The sequence below is a fragment of the Suncus etruscus genome, chromosome 15, assembly GCF_024139225.1.
Source record: "Suncus etruscus isolate mSunEtr1 chromosome 15, mSunEtr1.pri.cur, whole genome shotgun sequence".
NCBI classification, from domain to species: domain Eukaryota; kingdom Metazoa; phylum Chordata; class Mammalia; order Eulipotyphla; family Soricidae; genus Suncus; species Suncus etruscus.
Window position 1 is genome coordinate 64,097,077 of NC_064862.1, and position 24,043 is coordinate 64,121,119.

Genomic DNA, 24,043 nt, shown 5'->3' on the forward strand with positions numbered 1-24,043 from the left:
AACCAATGATCCCAAGACTCAGTATAATCTAGGCCCTCATCACTTTCCCATCTCCTGTCCTCTATTGCTCACTGAAACTCTGAGAACCAATTGATGTAGTCCTATGGTTTTCTAAATGTTACTTTGTGTATCTCTGTCTTTGTATTATTTCTGACTTCTGATTTCATACTAAGTTCTTTCCTTCTTTCCTCAGGATTTGGCTGCTGAATTGGACTGAAATATTACAAGTTAGAGACAAAAGGAAAGGAGAGGTTTGGTTTCAAATTCATTAAAAGGCTAATGACTAGAGTTTTAACCTCTATGATGGAGTATTCAGGGTTATAATAATGGATTAGTATAATTTTATTTCAGGAAATTTTTTTTATTTTTTATTTAAACACCTTGATTACATACATGATTGTGTTTGGGTTTCAGTCATGTAAAGAACACCACCCATCACCAGTGCAACATTCCCATTACCAATGTCCCAAGTCTCCCTCCTCCCCACCCGACCCCCGCCTGTACTCTAAACAGGCTCTCCATTTCCCTCATACATTCTCATTATTAGGACAGTTCAAAATGTAGTTATTTCTCTAACTAAACTCATCACTCTTTGTGGTGAGCTTCCTGAGGTGAGCTGGAACTTCCAGCTCTTTCTCATTTGTGTCTGAAAATTATTATTGCAAGAATATCTTTCATTTTTCTTAAAACCCATAGATGAGTGAGACCATTCTGCGTTTTTCTCTCTCTCTGACTTATTTCACTCAGCATAATAGATTCCCTGTACATCCATATATAGGAAAATTTCATGACTTCATCTCTTCTGACAGCTGCACAATATTCCATTGTGTATATGTACCAGTTTCTTTAGCCATTTGTCTGTTGAAGGGCATCCTGGTTGTTTCCAGAGACTTGATATGGTAAATAGTGCTGCAATGAATATAGGTGTAAGGAAGGGATTTTTGTATTGTATTTTTGTGTTCCTAGGGTATATTCCTAGGAGTGGTATAGCTGGATCGTATGGGAGCTCGATTTCCAGTTTTTAGAGGAATCTCCATATCGCTTTCCATAAAGGTTGAACTAGACGGCATTCCCACCAGCAGTGGATAAGAGTTCCTTTCTCTCCACATCCCCGCCAACACTGTTTATTCTCATTCTTTGTGATGTGTGCCATTCTCTGTGGTGTGAGGTGGCATCTCATCATTGTTTTGATTTGCATCTCCCTGATGATTAGTGATGTGGAGCATTTTTTCATGTGTCTTTTGGCCATTTGTATTTCTTCTTTGTCAAAGTGTCTGTTCATTTCTTCTCCCCATTTTTTGATGGGATTAGATGTTTTTTTCTAGTAAAGTTCTGTCAGTGCCTTGTATATTTTGGAGATTAGCCCCTTAACTGATGGGTATTTGGTGAATAGTTTCTCCCACTCAGTGGGTAGCTCTTGTATCTTGGGCACTATTTCCTTTGAGGTGCAGAAGCTTCTCAGCTTAATATATTCCCATCTGTTAATCTCTGTTTTCACTTGCTTGGAGAGAGCAGTTTCTTCCTTGAAGATGACTTTAGTCTCAATGTCCTGGAGAGTTTTACCTATGTGTTGTTCTATATATCTTATGGTTTTGGGTCTGACATCGAGGTCTTTAATCCATTTGGATTTTACTTTCATACATGATGTTAGCTGGGGGTCTAATTTCAATTTTTTTCAAGTGGCTACCCAATTGTGCCAACACCACTTGTTGAAGAGGCTTTCTTTGCTCCATTTAGGATTTCCTGCTCCTTTATCAAAAATTAGGTGATTGTATGTCTGGGGAACATTCTCTGAGTATTCAAGCTTATTCCACTGATCTGAGGGCCTGTCCTTATTCCAATACCATGCTGTTTTGATAACTATTGCTTTGTAGTAAAGTTTAAAGTTGGGGAAAGTAAGTCCTCCCATATTCTTTTTCCCAAAGATTGCTTTAGCTATTCGAGGGTATTTATTGTTCCAAATAAATTTCAAAAGTACCTGATCCACTTCTTTGAAAAATGTCATGGGTATCTTTAGGGAGATCGCATTAAATCTGTACAGTGCTTTGGGGAGTATTGCCATTTTAATGATGTTAATCCTGCCAATCCATGACCACGGTATGTGCTTCCATTTCCACGTGTCCTCTCTTATTTCTTGGAGCAGAGTTTTATAGTTTTCTTTGTATAGGTCCTTCACATTTTTAGTCAAGTTGATTCCAAGATATTTGAGTTTGTATGGCACTATAGTAAATGGGGTTGTTTTCTTAATGTCCATTTCTTCCTTATTAATAATGGTGTATAGAAAGGCCATTGATTTTTGTGTGTTAATTTTGTAGCCTGCCACCTTGCTATATGAGTCCATTGTTTCTAGAAGCTTTTTGGTAGAGTCTTTGGGGTTTTCTAAGTAGAGTATCATGTCATCTGCAAACAGTGAGAGCTTGACTTCTTCCTTTCCTATCTGGATTCCCTTGATATCCTTTTCTTGCCTAATCGCTATAGCGAGTACTTCCAGTGCTATGATGAATAGGAGTGGTGAGAGAGGACAGCCTTGTCTTGTGCCAGAATTTAGAGGAAAGGCTTTCAGTTTTTCTCCATTGAGGACAATATTTGCCTCTGGCTTGTGGTAGATGGCCTTAACTATATTGAGAAAGGTTCCTTCCATTCCCATCTTGCTGAGAGTTTTGATCAAGAATGGGTGTTGGACCTTGTCAAATGCTTTCTCTGCATCAATTGATATGATCATGTGATTTTTATTTTTCTTGCTGTTGATGTTGTGTATTATGTTGATAGATTTACGGATGTTAAACCATCCTTGCATTCCTGGGATGAAACCTACTTGATCATAGTGGATGATCTTCTTAATGAGGCATTGGATCCTATTTGCCAGGATTTTGTTGAGGATCTTTGCATCTGCATTCATCAGTGATATTGGTCTGTAATTTTCTTCTATTGTAGCATCTCTGTCTGGTTTAGGTATCAAGGTGATGTTGGCTTCATAAAAGCTATTTGGAAGTTTTCTTGTTTTTTCGATTTCATGAAAGAGTCTTGCCAGGATTGGTAGTAGTTCCTCTTGAAAGGTTTGAAAGAATTCATTAGTAAATCCATCTGGGCCTGGGCTTTTGTTTTTGGGCAGACATTTGATTACTGTCTTAATTTCCTCAATAGTAATGGGTGAGTTTAGATATGCTACATCCTCTTCATTCAATCGTGGAAGATTATAAGATTCCAAGAATTTATCCATTTCTTCTAGGTTTTAATTTTTGGTGGCATAGAGTTTCTCAAAGTAGTTTCTGATTACCCTTTGAATCTCTACCATATCAGTAGTGATCTCTCCTTTTTCATTTCTAATACGAGTTATCAAGTTTCTCTCTCTTTCTTTCTTTGTTAGTTTTGCCAGTGGTCTATCAATCTTGTTTATTTTTTCAAAGAACCAACTTCTGCTTTCGTTGATCTTTTGGATTTCGTTGATCTTTGTTATTTCCTTCTACCTCCCTATTTTTGGATCCTTTTGTTGAGCACTTTCTAATTCTATGAGCTGTGTCATTAAGCTAGTCAGGTATGCCCCTTCTTCTTTCCTGATATGTGCTTGCAAAGCTATAAATTTTCCTCTCAGTACTGCTTTTGCTGTGTCCCATAGGTTCTGATAGTTTGTGTCTCCATTATCATTTGTTTTCAGGAAGGTTTTGATTTCCTCTTTGATTTCATCTCAGACCCACTGATTATTAAGTATGAGGCTGTTTAACTTCCAGGTGTTAAAGTTTTTCTTCTGTGTCCCTTTGTAGTTCACATATAATTTCAGGGCTTTGTGGTCAGAAAAGGCAGCCTGCAAAATTTCTATCCTCTTGATATTATGGAGGTATGTTTTATGTGCTAACATGTAGTCTATCCTGGAGTATGTCCCATGTACATTAGAGAAAAATGTATCCAGGCTTCTGGGGGTGGAGTGTCCTGTATATATATATATATATATATATATATATATATATATATATATATATATATATATATATATATATATATATATATACTAGGCCTCTTTCTTCCATTTCTTATATATATATACTAGGCCTCTTTCTTCCATTTCTCTCCTCAGGTCTAGTATATTCTTGTTGGGTTTCAGTCTGGTTGACCTGTCTAGTGTTGATAATGCCGTGTTGAGGTCTCCCACAATTATTGTGTTGTTATTGATATTATTTTTCAGATTTGTCAACAGTTGTATTAAATATTTTGCTGGCCCCTCATTCGGTGCATATATGTTTAGGAGGGTGATTTCTTCCTGCTGTACATATCCCTTGATTAATACAAAATGTCCATCTTTGTCCCTTACAACTTTCCTAAGTATAAAGTTTGCATCATCTGATATTAGTATGGCCACTCCTGCCTTTTTATGGGTATTGTTTGCTTGGATGATTTTCCTCCAGCCTTTTATTTTGAGTCTATGTTTGTTCTGACTATTCAGATTGAGTTTTTTTTTTATCCATTTAGCCACTCTGTGTCTCTTAACTGGTTCATTTAGTCCATTGACATTGAGAGAAAGAATTGTCCTGGGAGTTAGTGCCATCTTTATATCAAAGTTTGGTGTGTCTGTTGGTAAGCCTTGTCTTAAAGTATGCCGTTCAGTTTTTCTTTTAAGAATGGTTTTGAGTCTGTGAAGTTTTTGAGCTGTTGTTTGTCTGTGAAACTATGTATTGTTCCTTCAAACCTGAAAGTGAGTTTTGCTGGGTGCAGTATTCTAGGCGAAGCATTTATTTCATTGAGTTTTGTCACTATGTCCCACCACTGCCTTCTGGCCTTGAGTGTTTCTGGTGACAGGTCTGCAGTAAATCTGAAGGATGTTCCCTTGAATGTAATTTCTCTTTTCGATCTTGCTGCTTTCAGAATTCTGTCTCTATCTATGGGATTTGTCATTGTGACTAGGATGTGTCTTGGGGTGTTTTTTCTGGGGTCTCTTTTAGTTGGCACTCTTCGGGCATGCAGGATTTGATCGCATGCATTCATTAACTCTGGCAGTTTCTCTTTAATGATGTTCTTGACTGTTGATTCTTCCTGGAGATTTTCTTCCTGAGTCTCTGGGACTCCAATGATTCTTAAGTTGTTTCTATTGAGCTTATCATAGACTTCTATTTTCATCTGTTCCCATTCTTTGAGTAATTTTTTCATTTTTGATCATTTGCTTTGAGGCTTTTTTCCAATTTCTTCTGCTGTATGGAATTGTTATGCATCTCATCTTCCAGTGTACTGATTCTATCCTCAGCTGCTGTTAACCTGTGGGAAAGCTCAATCATGTTTTTCTGCAATTCATCTGAGTTTTCAGACCTGTTATTTGATCTGAAATTTCAGTTTGGAGTTTTCTCATTTCTATCTTCATATTCTCTTGATTCTTATTAGTGTTCTCTTCTATACTTTGTTTGAGTTCTTTGAACATCTTCCATATTGCAACTCTAAACTCCTTATCTGAGAGACTGACTAGGTGGTTGGTCAGGCTCAAGTCATCAGAGTTGCCATCTTCATTCTCTATGTCTGGCACTGGCCCGCGTTGTTTCCCCATTGTCGCACTTGTATTGCGGGTTTTTCTACGTGTTGTAGTTGTATTCATCGGCTAAATGATGTGCACCGTAGGGAAGGGGAGTGGAGCAACCATGCTCCTCTGGCTCCTCCCTTTCCGGGCGTGTCGACTCACCTCCACGGAAGGCTCACAGGAAGGCAGGCTCCACGGAAGGCTCACGGGAAGGCCGGCTGCAGATGAGCCGCACCCAGGATGAAATCAGGCCGAAAATGCAGGACAGCCGAGAAGAGAGGCAGAAGGGTGCTGGCGTCTGAGATCCAGCGGAGTTCAGTGGCTCCTCTCTTTCTGGGCGTATCGACTCACCTCCACGGAAGGCTCACGGGAAGGCAGGCTGCAGATGAGCCGCACCCAGGATGAAAACAGGCCGAAAATGCAAGACAGCAGAGAAGAGAGGCAGAAGGGTGCTGGCATCTGAGATCCAGCAGAGTTCAGTCTATTTCAGGAAATTTTTACCTTAAAGATTGTGTTTGGGAACTCCAAGTCTGAAAGCGAAGAGGGGCTAGTACCTCAAGTTACATTACTAGAATATTCTTTATTCTGCTAGAAGCAGTGACAAGACACAGTGCGGCCTTTACCACCTAAATCCTTTCTCACCTAAATACACTTCCTTTGTTATTTGTAGGTTGTGGTCATTAGACAGGGTTCCATGTCATCAACTTGCACACCCACAGGAAAATAGTATCTTGAATTCTAATTTAGTTCTACACACACACACACACACACACACACACACACACACACACCTCTAATCACCAAATGGTGAATTAGACTCTAAAGAGATGTCATCTTTTTTTGAGTCACACCTGACTCTGGACTCAGACATCAGATCACTCCTGGCAGGCTCAAGGGTTATATGAGATACAAGGAATTGAGCCTGGGTAGACTGCATGCCCTACCCATTGTGCATTGCTTTGGCCCCAGTTTTCCTTTTTCTTACCAGGAAGGTAAAGAGGTTCGGAAGGCAAGACCATGGTCATGTTTTGCCATCTTGGGAAAACCTGTGGTCCCACTGGTGAAAAAGATGGCCATTGGGTCCATGATCTTTGACTTAATGCAGGTGTGGTCAGGGGATGCTTCCCTGGAAAAGGATTAAACAGAAAATGGGAGAAGTCATGTTTCTATCTTCCAGCCTCAGGAACACATTGTCCTCCTGCTGCTGCATATAAGAGTTTATGGAGGAGTTAAACCTGTAGACCCTGACATTTGCTCTATGTAAATGGCGGGGGGGGGGGGAGAATACAGTGGATTGGTTTTTAATTCAACAAACATTTAAATAGTACCCTGGGTCAGATATATGCTTTCCATGACGTTCAAAGAAGAACACATTCATTTCAATAAAGTAAGTTCTACCTATTAAAAGCCATTTTTGTTGATGAGAAAGCTTAAGCTCAGGGAAGATAGTAACTTGCCTAAGGATTAGGCATGTAGCTGAGCCTGGATTCAAGCCAGGAATTCTGATAATTAAATGCGCTGTTAATTACTCTGTCTTAAAAAATACACTCAGACTAGTTTGCTAGCAATTTAGTCACCATTACCTGGTGTTGCAGGTAGTAGGGAATAAAGTGGGAAAAATAAGAATAAACAGACTATATCTGCAATCTTCCCTGGTGTGAGTTGACAGGAGAGGCTGTCATACACTCATTTTGCCTTGGTTCTTGAATATCTCTGAGATTGAGTCTCTTGAACCAACTATGATGGTAAGACAATTTCTTTATGGTGTCATCCAAAGAAAGTGCAATTCATCCCAGCCAATCTTTCTGGGCACATTTAATGAAGCTGGACAATTTGACCTTGTTAAGTTTTTTGGACTGTGAATTTGGGATTGAGATGGGGGAGAGGGAGGAAGAAAGGTAGATAAGGCAACATCCTGTGGTGAGCTGTGGTTATCCCAGATCCTGTGCTCATGAGTAAGAACAGGTAGTTCCTCTGGCTGTTCTCAATGGACTTTCTGTATTTCTAGGAAGCTCAGGAGGTCTGTCATGTGTAAACCAAGCACCATTACTCCTGCACTATCTTGTCTCTAAAGAAAATTCTATGTAAGCTATTTCCTTATCAATTCTCAGAATTTGAAACATAGTTGAAGATTTGTCTGCTGCATTGTTTACTTTGGAAGTTTAAAGAACTTCAAAAATTATTTTAAGAAAACAAACTCAGTTCAGTTGCTGTGTATGATTTGGAAAATACCCTAAGACTATTAGAGTTGTGTTTGGGGAGAGAAATGGGTCCTTTCTTTTTTCCAAATTGTCCCTAAGTTTTCCTGCAAGATGTCCATGCTGGGAGCCATGCCAGGGAGAGACAGAGTGTTTACATATAAATCTTTCTGGTACAGACTCAATTTTTTTTGAAGTCTCAATTTTGCTTCCATCTGTCATCTAATATCTCTAGATATATACATATATGTATATTTATATATGTATATTTTTGTTGATTTCTGGTCATCCCTGGCAGTACTCTCGGTCTATTACTGGCTCAGTGTTTGAGTCACTGCTAGTTCTGCTGAAGGAACATGTAGTACAAGGGGTCATATCTAGATTTCCTGCCAATAAAACATGTGCTCCACCCTCATGGGCTTTTGCTCAAGTTCATCTTTATATAACCATTTACATAGATGTCCCCTATCTCAAAAAGACACAATATAATAATCTTCAGCACCTCCCCTGTATACAATACCAGAGACAATTATACTTTAAGGAGAGCAGAAGCATGGAGGTTCAATGTCTCTATTTTATAGCTGAAGCAATTGTGACCTTGAGAAGGGACAGTAAAAAACCCAAATCATTGATACAACAGAGAAGGAAGGATTCTGAGTCAGATCTGGTAAGCTGACACTTGGTTGTCACATTGCACCTGGCAGGGGAAGGCCTTCACCAATGAATCCTCTCACAATGAGCTCATCAGACCAGGTACTCACTTCATCAGTGATCGGAAGTCCTGCCACCCTTCACGACTGTGGTCAGATACCAGGAGTTTTGTTTTCAAAGCTGGGCACTTGGATGCCACAGAGTCCACTTCTGGGGCCAGAGTATCAATGGTTATAATCCCCCGTGCTTCTGATGCTTGTAGTCGATAGAGAATATCGTTGGCTTTCAGCTGAGTGGTGCCTGGCATGAAGATGATTCCTAAGGAGGAAGATAAAAATTTTGTTTTCTCCTTCACACCCATCAGTATTAGGCATGTCTCAGTGGCATAGAATCTCCCTCTTCTTTTTCAAGCATGGTACACAGACTAGCAGCATCTGTGCTACCTAGAACACAGAATCTCAAGTCCCCAAACCTACTGTAGCATATGGCCTGTTCTGAACCTTCCTACTATCAGCTTTCCAACCTATCATCTGTTTATTCCAACCTCCACATCTCTTTTCACATTTACAGGAATTGAACAAATCACTATGACAAAATGGCTTTTCTCTCTCATTCTTTCCCCACTTCTCTCTCATGCTTTCTCTCTTCTCTCTCATACTCTATTATCTACTTCAAAGTGTGTATTCTTCATTTAGGCTATGCCTAGATCTAAGTTTTTGTGTGTCCTATGCTTATTCTTGGCTGTTTTCTTTTATATCTCTTCAATATAGTGTCAAGTGGCTATGATCATGTCTTGGATTTTTCTAGAACTTTGCATAGACCTGCAGATGGCATGGTTTCTTTCTTATCTCTCTATAATTGGCTTCATTCAGGAGTCCTGTGACTTTGAGAAATCAACAAAAATAATTTTTTATTTATTGTTTTCAACTTGACTCAGGGCTATTTCCTGGACATGTGCTCAAAAATAAACTCCCCTTCTAGTGGGGTCTGGGGAGCCATCTGGAGTGACAGAGACAGAATCCATATCAACTATATGCAAGACAAGTCTTGCACTCACTAAACCATCTCTCCAGCCCACAATCAGCTATTTTATTTGTGAGAGAACTCAAGGGAATGAAAGAGACTAATGAGGCAAAATGAGACATGAAAAAATACACAATCAAGGGAATAAAAAAGTAGGTCTTGAACATGCATAACAAAAGAACTGAAGTGTTTATAAAAATTATTCATAAGCCTCATATTGATTCTAAGTTAAAATATAACTTAAAAGATAAGGGAAAACATTTAAAAATAATGCAAATAATAGAGCATATTATAAACAAAATATAATTAACTCATATAATTAATAAAGTGGATGATATTAGTAGAAAATATTCATAAAGCAGTAAGATTCATTTTGGGGGTAGGTGACAACTTAAGTGACAAAGCACATGTCTAGAATATACAAGGCCTAAGTCCTCTCCTTGATACACCAATATTGTTTGGTATAGACTTAGTGGACTTTGAACATTCTAAAATGTCCTAGAAATCCCTGAGCACTGTCAGGCCCATACAATAAACCATCAAGCATGTCCTTCAAGCCAAACATCACAGTAAGTGGCTCTTCCAAGCTAACTTTGGCACCTATAAAAATATTTAATTCATATAAGGACTAGAAATAAATAAATAAACCATATGGTGAAATACTATTGGGGAATAGTATGTTAAAAACAAGTCTATTCAGTGACCAACCCCAAAACCTAGATCTCAGACATAGAATGGCACAATTCTCCACACAGCTCCAGGTACCAAATACTATTGGGGAATAGGATGTTAAAAACAAGTCTCAGTGACCAATCTCAAAACCTAGATCTCAGAAATAGAATGACACAGTTCTCTGCGACAGCTCCAGGTACCAAACTCCCTCTGGAACATTCTTAATACTGTTCTGACACCAACATAAGTCAGTTTTGATATGACATCTTGACAATGAGGAAATGGCAACTTGATCTAAGAGCAGGTATCTTACTTCACCACCTATCAATAAGATAAAATCAGACTTGTTATTCTTTGATCTGTGCAAAAACCAAGATCACTAACTACAAAAGACTGACTGACAACCATGACTGGGCAGAAAGTGTCCTGGGACCAATAAAAAAAGACCCTAATCTAGGCTTTGGCCTACAATCTGTACAATAACCAAGACTCTAATTCCAGAGGTCTGACTGAGTCGACTGCAACCGAGAAGAACTTCTGGAAACAATGAAAGACTATATCCTAGGTTTCATCCTAGGATAGGTGCAAAAACCAAGACCACCAACTTCAGAAGACTGATTAAAACAACAGTGATGGAACAGAACTTCTAGAACCATAAAGAAAGACTCCATCCTGGGCTCCATCCTATGACCTGTGCAAATACCAAGATCTCTAGTTACAGAGGCCTGATCTTATCATCCATGACTGACTGGAAAGATTCCAGACACCTCAAAAGGTCCTAGGGGAGAGTAAAAGAACATGTGCAGAGCCTAGAGTTATTCCCATGACAGTATACTTAACGGGCAGAGAAATCCTGTATCTCTTAGGCCATGGGAATTCCCTTTCTAATCTCCCCAATATTTACTGTGCCTATGCAAAAAAATAAAAAAAGCGCAAATTCATTTTTTTTGTTGTTATTATTTTTACTTATTTTTCGGGGTTTTTTGTGCTCTGTTTTGTTTTTATTTGGGGACGGTGGTTATTGTTTGGTTGTTGTCTTTATTGTTGTGGTGCTTTTCGGGCTTTTTGTTTGATTTATTTTTGTATTGTTGTTATGTTGTTTTTCATTTTTTCCCTTTCTTTTCTTTTTTTTTTCAGTTTAAATTTTTATTTAAGATAAAGGTACAACTCATTCTTTTGAATGTGGCTCACCCATTTTCGCAATATAATTTACAATGAAACAATCTTTTTCTCTTGGATATTCATAGAATTTCAGCCAAAGATCAGTTGCGTTTTTATTGTCAAAAATTAGTTGCATTATTATCAACTTTACTTTTTTTTATTTAAACACCTTGATTACATACATGATTGTGTTTGGGTTTCAGTCATGTAAAGAACACCACCCATCACCAGTGCAACATTCCCATCATCAATGTCCCAAGTCTCCCTCCTCCCCACCCGACCCCCGCCTGTACTCTAAACAGGCTCTCCATTTCCCTCATACATTCTCATTATTAGGACAGTTCAAAATGTAGTTATTTCTCTAACTAAACTCATCACTCTTTGTGGTGAGCTTCCTGAGGTGAGCTGGAACTTCCAGCTCTTTCTCATTTGTGTCTGAAAATTATTATTGCAAGAATATCTTTCATTTTTCTTAAAACCCATAGATGAGTGAGACCATTCTGCGTTTTTCTCTCTCTCTGACTTATTTCACTCAGCATAATAGATTCCCTGTACATCCATATATAGGAAAATTTCATGACTTCATCTCTTCTGACAGCTGCATAATATTCCATTGTGTATATGTACCACAGTTTCTTTAGCCATTCGTCTGTTGAAGGGCATCTTGGTTGTTTCCAGAGTCTTGATATGGTAAATAGTGCTGCAATGAATATAGGTGTAAGGAAGGGGTTTTTGTATTGTATTTTTGTGTTCCTAGGGTATATTCCTAGGAGTGGTATAGCTGGATCGTATGGGAGCTCGATTTCCAGTTTTTAGAGGAATCTCCATATTGCTTTCCATAAAGGTTGAACTAGACGGCATTCCCACCAGCAGTGGATAAGAGTTCCTTTCTCTCCACATCCCCGCCAACACTGTTTATTCTCATTCTTTGTGATGTGTGCCATTCTCTGTGGTGTGAGGTGGCATCTCATCATTGTTTTGATTTGCATCTCCCTGATGATTAGTGATGTGGAGCATTTTTTCATGTGTCTTTTGGCCATTTGTATTTCTTCTTTGTCAAAGTGTCTGTTCATTTCTTCTCCCCATTTTTTGATGGGATTAGATGTTTTTTTCTAGTAAAGTTCTGTCAGTGCCTTGTATATTTTGGAGATTAGCCCCTTAACTGATGGGTATTTGGTAAATAGTTTCTCCCACTCAGTGGGTAGCTCTTGTATCTTGGGCACTATTTCCTTTGAGGTGCAGAAGCTTCTCAGCTTAATATATTCCCATCTGTTAATCTCTGTTTTCACTTGCTTGGAGAGTGCAGTTTCTTTCTTGAAGATGACTTTAGTCTCAATGTCCTGGAGAGTTTTACCTATGTGTTGTTCTATATATCTTATGGTTTTGGGTCTGACATCGAGGTCTTTAATCCATTTGGATTTTACCTTCGTACATGATGTTAGCTGGGGGTCTAAGTTCAATTTTTTGCAAATGGCTATCCAGTTGTGCCAACACCACTTGTTGAAGAGGCTTTCCCTGCTCCATTTAGGATTTCCTGCTCCTTTATCAAAAATTAGGTGATTGAAAAATAAATAAATAAATAAATAAATAAAAATTAGGTGATTGTATGTCTCGGGAACATTCTCTGAGTATTCAGGCCCATTCCACTGATCTGAGGGCCTGTCCTTATTCCAATACCATGCTGTTTTGATAACTATTGCTTTGTAGTACAGTTTAAAGTTGGGGAAAGTTATTCCTCCCATATTCTTTTTCCCAATGATTGCTTTAGCTATTCTAGGGTGTTTATTGTTCCAAACAAATATCAAAAGTGCCTGATCCACTTCTTAGAAGAATATCATGGGTATCTTTAGAGGGATAGCATTAAATCTGTATAATGCCTTGGGGGTATTGCCATTTTGATGATGTTAATCCTGCCAATCCATGAGCAGGGTATGAGTTTCCATTTTCGCGTGTCCTCTATTATTTCTTGGAGCACAGTTTTATAGTTTTCTTTGCATAGGTCCTTCACATTTTTAGTCAAGTTGATTCCAAGATATTTGAGTTTGTGTGGCACTATTGTGAATGGGGTTGTTTTCTTAATGTCCATTTCTTCCTTATTAGTATTGGTGTATAGAAAGGCCATTGATTTTTGTGTGTTAATTTTGTAGCCTGCCACCTTGCTATATGTATCTATTGTTTCTAGAAGCTTTTTGGTAGTCTTTGGGGTTTTCTAAGTAGAGAATCATGTCATCTGCAAACAATGAAAACTTGACTTCTTCCTTTCCTATCTGGATTCCCTTGATATCTTTTTCTTGCCTAATCGCTATAGCGAGTACTTCCAGTGCTATGTTGAATAGGAGTGGTGAGAGAGGACAGCCTTGTCTTGTGCCAGAATTTAGAGGGAAGGCTTTTAGTTTTTCTCCATTGAAAACCACTGGCTTATGGTAGATGGCCTTAACTATATTGAGAAAGGTTCCTTCCATTCCCATCTTGCTTAGAGTTTTGATCAAGAATGGGCGTTGGACCTTATCAAATGCTTTCTCTGCATCTATTGATATCATCATGTGGTTTTTCTTTTTCTTGTTGTTGATGTTGTGTATTGTGTTGATAGATTTACGGATGTTAAACCAACCTTGCATTTCTGGGATGAAACCTACTTGATCATAGTGGATGATCTACTTGATGAGACATTGAATCCTATTTGCCAGGATTTTGTTGAGGATCTTTGCATCTGCATTCATCAGCAATATTGGTCTGTAATTTTCTTTTTTTGTAGCATCTCTGTCTGGTTTAGGTATCAAGGTGATGTTGGCTTCATAAAAGCTATTTGGAAGTGTTTCTGTTTGTTCAATTTCATGAAAGTGTCTTGCCAGGATTGGTAGTATTTCCTCTTGGAAAGTTTGAAAGAATTCATTAGTGAATCCATCTGGGCCTGGGCTTTTGTTTTTGCGCAGACATTTGATTACCGTTTTAATTTCATCAATGGAGATGGGTGTGCTTAGATATGTTACATCCTCTTCCTTCAACCGTGGAAGATTATAAGAGTCCAAGAGTTTATCCATTTCTTCCAGGTTTTCATTTTTAGTGGCTTAGAGTTTTTCAAAGTAGTTTCTGATTACCCTTTGAATCTCTGCCATATCAGTAGTGATCTCTCCTTTTTCATTCCTAATATGAGTTATCAAGTTTCTCTCTCTTTTTTTGTTAGTTTTGCCAGTGGTCTATCAATCTTGTTTATTTTTTCAAAGAACCAACTTCTGCTTTCGTTGATCTTTCGGACTGTTTTTTTTTTTCGGTTTCCACTTCATTGATTTCTGCTCTCAGCTTTGTTATTTCCTTCTGTCTCCCTATTTTTGGGTCCTTTTGTTGAGCATTTTCTAGTTCTATTAGCTGTGTCATTAAGCTACTCAGGTAAGCTCCTTCTTCCTTCCTGATGTGTGCTTGCAAAGCTATAAATTTTCCTCTCAGTACTGCTTTTGCTGTGTCCCATAAGTTCTGATAGTTTGTGTCTTTATTGTCATTTGTTTCCAGGAACTTTTTTATTTCCTCCTTCATTTCATCTCAGACCCACTGATTATTCAGTATGAGGCTGTTTAACTTCCAGGTGTTAATGTTTTTCTTCTTAGTCCCTTTGGAATTCACAAATAAGTTCAGAGCCTTGTGGTCAGCGAAGGTAGTCTGCAAAATTTCTATCCTCTTGATCTTATGGAGGTATGTTTTATGTGCCAGCATGTAGTCTATCCTGGAGAATTTTCCATGTACATTGGAGAAGAATGTGTACCCAGGTTTCTGGGGATGGAGTGTCCTATATATATCCACTAGGCCTCTTTCTTTCATTTCTCTCATCAGGTCTAGTATATTCTTGTTGGGTTTCAGTCTGGTTGACCTATCCAGTGTTGACAAAGCCGTGTTGAGGTCCCCCACAATTATTATGTTTTTATTGATATTATTTTTCAGATTTGTCAACAATTGTATTAAATATTTTGCTGGCCCCTCATTCGGTGCATATATGTTTAGGAGAGTTATTTCTTCCTGCTCTACATACCCCTTGATTAATATAAAATGTCCATCTTTGTCCCTTACAACCTTCCTGAGTATAAAGTTTGCATTATCTGATATTAGTATGGCCACTCCAGCTTTTTTATGGGTGTTGTTTGCTTGGATAATTTTTCTCCAGCCTTTTATTTTGAGTCTATGTTTGTTCTGACTATTCAGGTGCGTTTCTTGTAGGCAGCAGAAGGGTGGATTGAGTTTTTTGATCCATTTAGCCACTCTGTGTCTCTTATCTGGTGCATTTAGTCCATTGACGTTGAGAGAAAGAATTGTCCTGGGATTTAATGCCATCTTTATATCAAAATTTGGTGTGTCTTTTGGTTAGTCTTGTCTTAAATTAGGTCTTTCAGTTTTTCTCTTAAGACTGGTTTTGTGTCTGTGAAGTTTCTGAGCTGTTTTTTGTCTGTGAAGCCATGTATTCTTCCATCAAACCGGAAAGTGAGTTTTGCTGGGTACAGTATTCTAGGTGAAGCATTCATTTCATTCAGTCTTGTCACAATATCCCACCACTGCTTTCTGGCATTGAGTGTTTCTGGTGACAGTTCTGCTGTAAATCTCAAGGATGCTTGCTTGAATGTAATTTCCCCTTTTGATCTTGCTGTTTTCAGAATTCTGTCTCTATCTGTGGGATTTGTCATTGTGACTAGGATGTGTCTTGGGGTGGTTTTCTGGGGTCTCTTTTGGTTGGTACTCTTCGAGCATGCAGGATTTGATCACATATATATTTTAGCTCTGGAAGTTTCTCTTTAATGATGTTCTTGACTGATGATTCTTCCTGGAAATTTTCTTCCTGGGTCTCTGGGACTCCAATGATTCTTAAGTTGTTTCTGTTGATCTTATCATAGACTTCTATTTTCATCTGTTCCCATTTTTTGACTAATTTTTCCATTATTTTTTCATTTGCTTTAAGTTTTTTTCCAATCTCTCCTGCTGTATGGAATTGTTATGTATCTCATCTTCCACAGCACCAAATCTATTCTCAGCTTCTGATACCCTGTCCCAGAGCTTATCTATTTTGTCATTCACTTCGTTTACTGACTTTTTCAGACCTGTTAGTTGACATGTTATTTCAGTTTGGAGTCTTGTAATTTCTGTCTTCATATTTTCTTGGTTCTTATTAGTGTTCTGTTCAACTCTATCCATGGTTTCTTTGAGTTCTTTGAGCATCTTCCATATTGCTAGTCTAAAGTCTTTATCTGAGAGTTTGATTAGTTGGTTGGTCATTATCTGGTCCTCAGAATTGTCATCTTCATTCTCTATGTCTGATGCTGGCCTGCGTTGTTTCCCCATTGTCACACTTGTATTGTGGGTTTTTCTACATGTTGTGGTGGTATTCATTGGCTATATGATGCAGGAAGCACACTCCTCTGGCTCCTCCCTTTCTGGATGGGCCAACTTGCCTCTAAGGAAGGGGAGTCCTCCGTGGATGAAGCCTCACACAGCAGAGAAGACAGTCCGGAGAGAAATGCTTGCTTCCTTGATCCAGCACAGTTTTTAGTGTGATTTTTTCTTCTTGTTGCGATGGTGTTCTGTTCTTAGAAAGAATGCATGGCCACATAGCGAAGTGGAGCTAAGTGCTCTGCTGGAGCCTCTTTTCGGCCCACTTCCAAGAGGTTCACCAAACAGGACAGTAGACAGACACACTCAGGCAGCACTCACAGTTTTTCACAGTTGGGCCCCACTCAGTCAGCAGTTTCTTACTCAATCGCTGAGTAGCTTCAGAATGCAGTTTTTTGGGGGTTCACTTCCCAGGGCTCTGAGGAGAGCTTCAAAGATTCATAAAAGACAGAGAAGCACAGGACAGGGCTCCTTTCAGGTCCTAAGTTTCCTCAGGTTCCTCAGAAGAAGCACAGCAGGGCGGAAACTCCGCAGGTGAAGCAATCAGCACTTCACCTGGCAGTCCCCAAGGTCAGCCATTTCTTACTCACTCACCTGTTCGCTGGGTAGCTTCAGAATGCAGTTTCTGGGGGCTCGCTTCTCAGGGCTCTGAGGAGAGCTTCAAGGACTCAGAAAAGACAGAGAAGCACAGGGCAGGGATCCCTTCAGGTCCTCAGTTTTCTCAGAGGAAGCACAGCTGGGCGGAGACACCGCAGGTGTAGCAATCAGCACTTCACCTGGCAGTCCCCACAGTCAGCCATTTCTTACTCACTCCTCCCTTTCTTTTCTTAAATCTATATTTATAGCCTCTAGAAGGATTCCTCCCATTTTTTGCTTGTTTGATTTTTGCCCCCCTTTTTTCTTTCCTTCAAACATAACCACATAACATAAATCATCTTGTTCCGCCTCACAAATTGAGGGGGAATAATGGAAAGTACCAAGACTAAACAGTCTTATGAACATTGAGTAGAAATAAAAAATGATCAGACTTAGGTACCTGTTGCCCCACCTGTGGGGTTCCTTTTACTCCTTTGTTGCTTATTTGTGTATCCTCAAAGAGCTCCCAGAATGAGAAATTGTGTCCCATCTCTTTGTCCCCTTTTTGGGAAGATCTTGGTAATACTTACCCGCAGCAAATAATCCACATAGACAGAAGAGTTAAGGGGTAAAAGATTGGGCGAAGAGAGTCTCTGTCAGCCTGCTGCTCCAAAGAACACCGGAGCCAGCCAGAAAACTCTCCAAAAGACCCTGAACACCTCGCTCCCCAACTATTTATTCGGCTCTCAACTGCGCCCCCACCTGGAAGATCAAGGTGGGAGAACAGGCAAAGAATAATCTATGGAAATATTTTTATATACAACAGGTACCAAATCCAAAGCCAATGACAACAGAATTGATACCCAATCTACAACAACCTAGAGTTGTTGTTCAAACAGAGGGGACCACTTATACTAGCAGCCCAAGGGGCAAAAGAGGGGGAATGTCACTATGTACCTAAAAGATTACTGTGAAAGCTTTGTAATCCACTTTGGTAAAAATAAAAATTATTTTAAAAAATCTAGTAAACCCACTACAGATTAACTATAAAGGATAATTTAAACCTTTACAAAAGTGGGTACAATCCTAGTAAAGTGATAAAACCCTAATATTCATAATGGAAAATTTTTACTTTACAAATACCTGATAATACGCACTGAGAAAGAAAAAAATTTACCCAAGTTTCTGCTAAAATACTTAATTGGTATAAAAATGGCTATGTGAATGAACAGTCTTGATCTTGGAAGAATGTTTCAGTGTTTTTAAAAACTTATCTGGTTTCAATAGGAAACAATATTGGAAAAACAAATTTTTGCTTAAATGTTTAAATTTTGAGCTTCACACATGATGTATATGTACAGCTACATACAAAATCCTAAAATTTATTCTTTTCATTTTTTTCTGGCCTTCTAAGTAATGTTCAAGAGGCCTAGTAGCCCTTCCCATCACCAAATCTCAGGCCACATCTGACAGTGTTTGAAAGACCATGTGTTCCTGGAGATTAATTAAAACTGGCTAAAACAAAGCTTAATCCCTTAACCAACCTTTGTATTACCTCTGTAGTTCTGAACCTGACCCTTCAGTAATTCATTTGGCAAAGAGGTCAAGTATGGAAAGATGATTCATCTTTTAATAAAGGCAAGGATGTCTGAGATATTATAAGATCATATGTAAAGGGGGGGTTAGAGAGTTAGCATAGAGGTAGGGTGTTTGCCTTGCACGCAGAAGGATGGTGTTTGAATCCCGGCCTCCCATAAGGTTCCCTGAGCCTGCCAGGAGCAATTTCTGAGACAGAGCTAGGAGTAATCCCTGAGCGTTGCTGAATGTGACCCAAAAACCAAAAAAAAAAAAAAAAAAAGATTATATGTAAGATTGTATGTATGAATGAGAAAAATTTCTGGCAATGTATTTGACATTATACATATGAGGTAAGAAAGTGAGCATGAAGTCATAAAATAATATTTGAGGATCTTTGAGAAAAAGAAAACGTATGAAGAAGAAAGAAGATAGAAGAAAATACTGACCAGTTCTGATGCAGCCTACAGCCACCAGCCACCACTCAGGAACTCGAGGCAGAATCAAGGCCAGGCGGTCTCCTTGTCGAAGGCCACATGTCTGTGTGATGACATTGGCTGCACGGCGGGTTAAGTCTGCTAACTCTCTGAAAGTCCACTTAATTTCATTTCCTTGGTTATTCACCCACCAAAAGGCAGGGTGTGGCTCTCTTTTGCCTTCCTGGTCAAAATTAGATATCAAGCATTATTTTCAAATTCAGAGCAGAGGGGCAAAATCCATCATTACACTCCAGTGTAACCCCAGCTCAAGAACTGGGATCACATTTTAGAACATTTGAAAACCCAGGAGACGGTGAAGTATGGCCTGTCCAATCTCTTCTGGCTTCTCTTAAGTCACATTAAATTATGTAAAACTTCATGGCATCCACTGAAGATTTGATTCTTCATTTCTCACATGTCTCTCTTTATTCCATACCAAGAGTGAGTTTCATTTCTTGCCATAATTATTTCTTTAATTAAATAAAAAAAAACAATACTACAGCTTGTGGGTTGAAATGATAGCACAGTGATTAAGGCGTGTTTGCTTTGTACAAGACTGACTCGGGACCAACCCGGGTTTCATCCTCAGCATCCCACATGGACCCAGAGCCTGACAGGAGAATTTTCTGATGGCAGATCCAAGAAAAATGCCCTTCAAATAACAAAACCAAAAACAAATTATAAAAACACTACTACTTATAGAATATAATGAATTTTAAAGTATTTATTTACATGTCTAAGTGGATATGAAAGTGATTGATACTTAATAAGTACACAATACTTATTATTAGAATTATTGTTGTGAAAATAGGACAAGGATAATAATTATAATTTTAATTAAAGAGCTAATTTGTAATTTTAGGCAATCCAACTCTAGAGGTAAATTGGTAAGATATATGAAAAGATTAATGCTTTCAATGCTTCCTAAAATTATCAAGTAATAACAACCATGAAAAAACTTTGTGAGAGTTCTTGAAAGAGTCAATGTCAAGAGTCTTCATCAACTAATATATGTGCACAATAAAAACCTATTCTCAAAATCACAGAGAATTTTGTGGTGTATTTGCGCACCAGAGTTCTATCCTTTCTCTAGAATGATGCAGGATGACTAGAAGAAGTGCCCTTATTTTGAATCCCCTTTTTGAGACAGAAGTAGCAAGTTGATGTTGTTTTTGTCACTGCCTGCTTGATCTGGACACTAAGGTAATTCTTGGAGTTCATGTTCAGGAAGGTGTGTGCATAAAATCGGCAAAATGGGATCAAAAATCCAAACACTCAGAAGTGAAGTTGTGGGAGATACTAGGTAGAAGACTACTAGGCTATCCGTGTTTCACCCTCAGCCTGATCTGGATTTTTTCATTCATGACCCTGAATCAAACACATTCACCTGTGGTTGGAGATAAGCACATGGGGTGATTTTTACAACTGGTGCTCAAACAGAGACTTGGGGATCTGAGAAAACCCTAATGATGGTGAATGGTGGATAATCACCATGAGGGCCCTCTCGAGCTAGACTGAATGTGCTGTGCCTTTCACTGGAACATTGGTGAACATGGCTCCTGTTCTGAATGGCTTCATGTTGCACTGGTCCAACTACCTGCATTTCTCACTCTGGACTGTATGTGCCAGGCTCTAGATTCTCCTGCACACATGCCACAAGAGTCGAAAGAGTGCATTTCCCAGGGCTGATAATTTATCATTTACTATTGGCACTACACTAGAGAGTACCTCATTTCCCAAGAATGATGATCCAACTACTGCAGACTCAGAGTCTGAAAATGACTCAACAAGCGATCCCCCTGCTTCCCAAGCAATGAGTCAGGTAGACAAGCTGGTGCTGACAATCCAAGTTCTGGATGGTCAAATGGTTCAATGTCTAGAATGGTTATAGATTTATCAACAGAAATGAGACCAAAGAAGATGTCTTTTTTCACTGTACAGCTAATAAGAGAAACAATTCCAGGAAGTTTCTGTGTAGCATTGGTGATGGAGAAGCTGGAGTTTGATGTTGTGAAAGAAGAAAGAGGACCAAAAACTGCTAATGTATCTGGACCTGGTGGAATGCCAGTGAAAGGTAGCATATATGCTCCCAATCAACATAGGTTCTGTCGATTTATCCCAGCCTCATTCGGCTATCCCATGTATAAGAGGTCCTCTCAGGCAGTTCAGAAGCAGGCAGTGAAAGGGAGAGAGATGAAGACTTTGGACAGCATCCCAGATGCTGATGTCTACCATCTTTCTTCTACAGGAGGCACTCTTTGTCAGGACCACGGCCCCCAACCTGCAGCAGTTTATTGAGGAGTCATCACAAATTGAGGACCCAAGCCCAGCCAAAGCCCAACAGAGGAAAAGCTGCTTTCAGAACCTCTTGTTAACTTTCTTCTAAGTTAATCATTAGGCCCTATTTTCAGCGGTCACTATATTGCTGGTTAAATTGTGTTTTATCTCTATAGATTTTATTGTTTTTTTTATGTCCCACTGCAAACATAAAATACTGTATTCAGCTTTAGTGCTTTAATGGAAATGTATAATGTTGTTATATTTATACATATATTTGTTATATATATATTGTTATATATTTAAAAGTTTTCAGCTATCCTAACGAATGTTTCCCAATTGCTAGGATGTTTTATTGTTCATAATTATGTAGCAAATTATTCTCAAATCATGTCTTCAAAAACGTTCTAATCTCTTTGTCAAAATAAATTGATGGAAAAGGAATTTGAATGCTAGAAAATCTTACTACAGTGCTCATTATAAAAATATTTTAGCAGGAAATGGAGAGAGAACACAGTGGTAGGATGTTTGTCTTGTATGCAGCCAACCCAGGAGAAGGTGTTTCAGTTCTGGCATCTCAGATGATCCCCCTAGCCTGCAAAAGGGGATTTCTGATCACAGCACCAGGAGTAACCCGAGTGCCACTGGGTGTAACCCAAAAACCAAAAAAAAAAATGTTTTAGCAAACTTATTTTCAAATTATATATATCTGAAGAAATTTTCCTGTGATTTTTTATGGAAATTTATGGAAAAGAAACTTGGATGTGCTAGACTCATATTACAGTGCTTGCTGTAAGAATGTTTAAGAATTTTCAAGTTAAGTATATCTGCAGAAAGGTTCTAATGTTTAATTTCAGCGAAGTCTATGAAAAAGTATTGTGAGATGAGTAAGAGAGATATGGAAAAAGTTGATTGTTTTGAGAGTGATGTATACAGTTTAAACTTTAATATTGTTACAGCCAACTTTTACTGTTCCTATGCAAAATAACCACTTTTGTAAGTTCTGATCTAGGATTCCTACATTTTGCAGAGAGCAATAGAATGTGACTTTTGTGCCCCTCTCAAGTTTTTAAACAAAGAAGGGGCAGTTGTTAGGTTACACCTTATTTTACCCAAAACAAAGATCACCCCTGATTTCTTTGTATCTGTTTGTTTATAACTTGATTTCATCCAAGTCACAGGGGTCTCAAACTCAATTTACCTGGGGGCCGCAGGAGGCAAAGTCAGGGTGGTCCTTGAGTGCAAAGTCAGTAGTAAGCCTTGAACATTGGGGCTGTGACCCAAACAACTAAAACAAAACAAAACCAAAAAGATTCCTCTAGGGCAGGGCCACAAAATGTTGTATGGAGGGCCGCAAACGGCCCATGGGCCACGAGTTTGAGACCCCTGATTCCAAGACAAAGATTGACTTATATGTAAACCTGGGTGGGACAGGCTTATGATAGCTGTCCCACCTAGGGGTAGTCGCTGTACTCAATTAAAACCATTCTGGCAGGCAGTGGAGATATTTAGTAGAATATAGCCAGACTAACCATGTTTCAACATCATTTAAAAAAGAAATAAATAATTAAGGTTGCATCTTGTCTATTTATTCTTCTCTCTCTTTCTCTCTCTCACTCTCTCTCTCTTTCTCTCTCTCTCTTCCTCTCTCTCTCTCTCTCTCTCTCAGCTAGAGCAGAACACTTAACAAAAATTTTTGGCAAGACATCAAAATTGTAAACATAACTATATTTTCCAAGCTAAAAGCACAGGGCAAATTGTTCAGGGCAAAATGTATGTCTATATTTTACTGACCAAGAACAGTTTCAAGCTCCTTCTCTTCTTTTTCTATCTCAAGTTTCAACACTAGCAAGGTCAGTTGTTTTGGCCTTCCTCCCATTCATGTAGTCTGAGCTGAGGCCTGAAATATTAACCCTTAAGATGACTGCATTTAGCAAAGCTAGATTTGAGAGCAGTTAATAGTTTTGTAAGACTAAATAAAGAATACTTGAATCTACACAAATGCTCATGACAAGATGTGTTTATAGAAATCTGAGTGGTCTTAAGAGAGGCTCAAAAAAAGTCCTTAGGATATTAGTGAAGTTTGTCTCAAATAATATTTATACTACATCCCCTTTTCCAATAGTGCCTCATGGATAGGCAACTAAAGTCTTTCAGCACCCTAATGCCCTAACTTTTTGTGGACACAGGTGGATTTTTCTAGCCCCTCCCTTGCCAGTAATAGTGGCTTCTCAAAGCATCCTCCCTTAAATGCCTTAAATGTACGGGCAGCTAGGGCCTTCTCAAACCTGGTGCCCTCCTTTGGTCTCAGGGTCTACACAGAGATTGACATAGCATTGTTTATTTTATTCTGACTTGTCTAGAGTCAGACAAGTTTGACACTGGCTCTATATGACATGGATGGGAATAAAGCTATAGTATGAATACAAAAATGAAAATCTCTGAAAGCATGAGAAGGCACCAGAGTATGAGAAATCTATTGATATGTTGTCACCAAGTAGATAGCCTCTAGCATACATGGGATAACTTAAACTTTAAGGGGTCTCAAACTCAATTTACCTGGGGGC

The 24,043-nt window shown here is 38.8% G+C and overlaps 1 protein-coding gene across 1 annotated transcript in view; it reads right to left on the reverse strand.

Annotated features, from left to right (window-relative positions):
- The window catches only part of LOC126031289 (acyl-coenzyme A synthetase ACSM1, mitochondrial-like), a 42,930-nt gene that overhangs the window by 13,547 nt on the left and 5,340 nt on the right, over window positions 1–24,043 (reverse strand). Inside the window, exons 2-4 of the mRNA XM_049789587.1 lie at window positions 19,170–19,380; window positions 8,457–8,664; window positions 6,483–6,623 (exon numbers count right to left, since the gene is read on the reverse strand). Coding sequence (XP_049645544.1) covers window positions 6,483–6,623; window positions 8,457–8,664; window positions 19,170–19,380 — 560 coding nt within the window. The remainder of the gene's footprint in view (window positions 1–6,482; window positions 6,624–8,456; window positions 8,665–19,169; window positions 19,381–24,043) is intronic.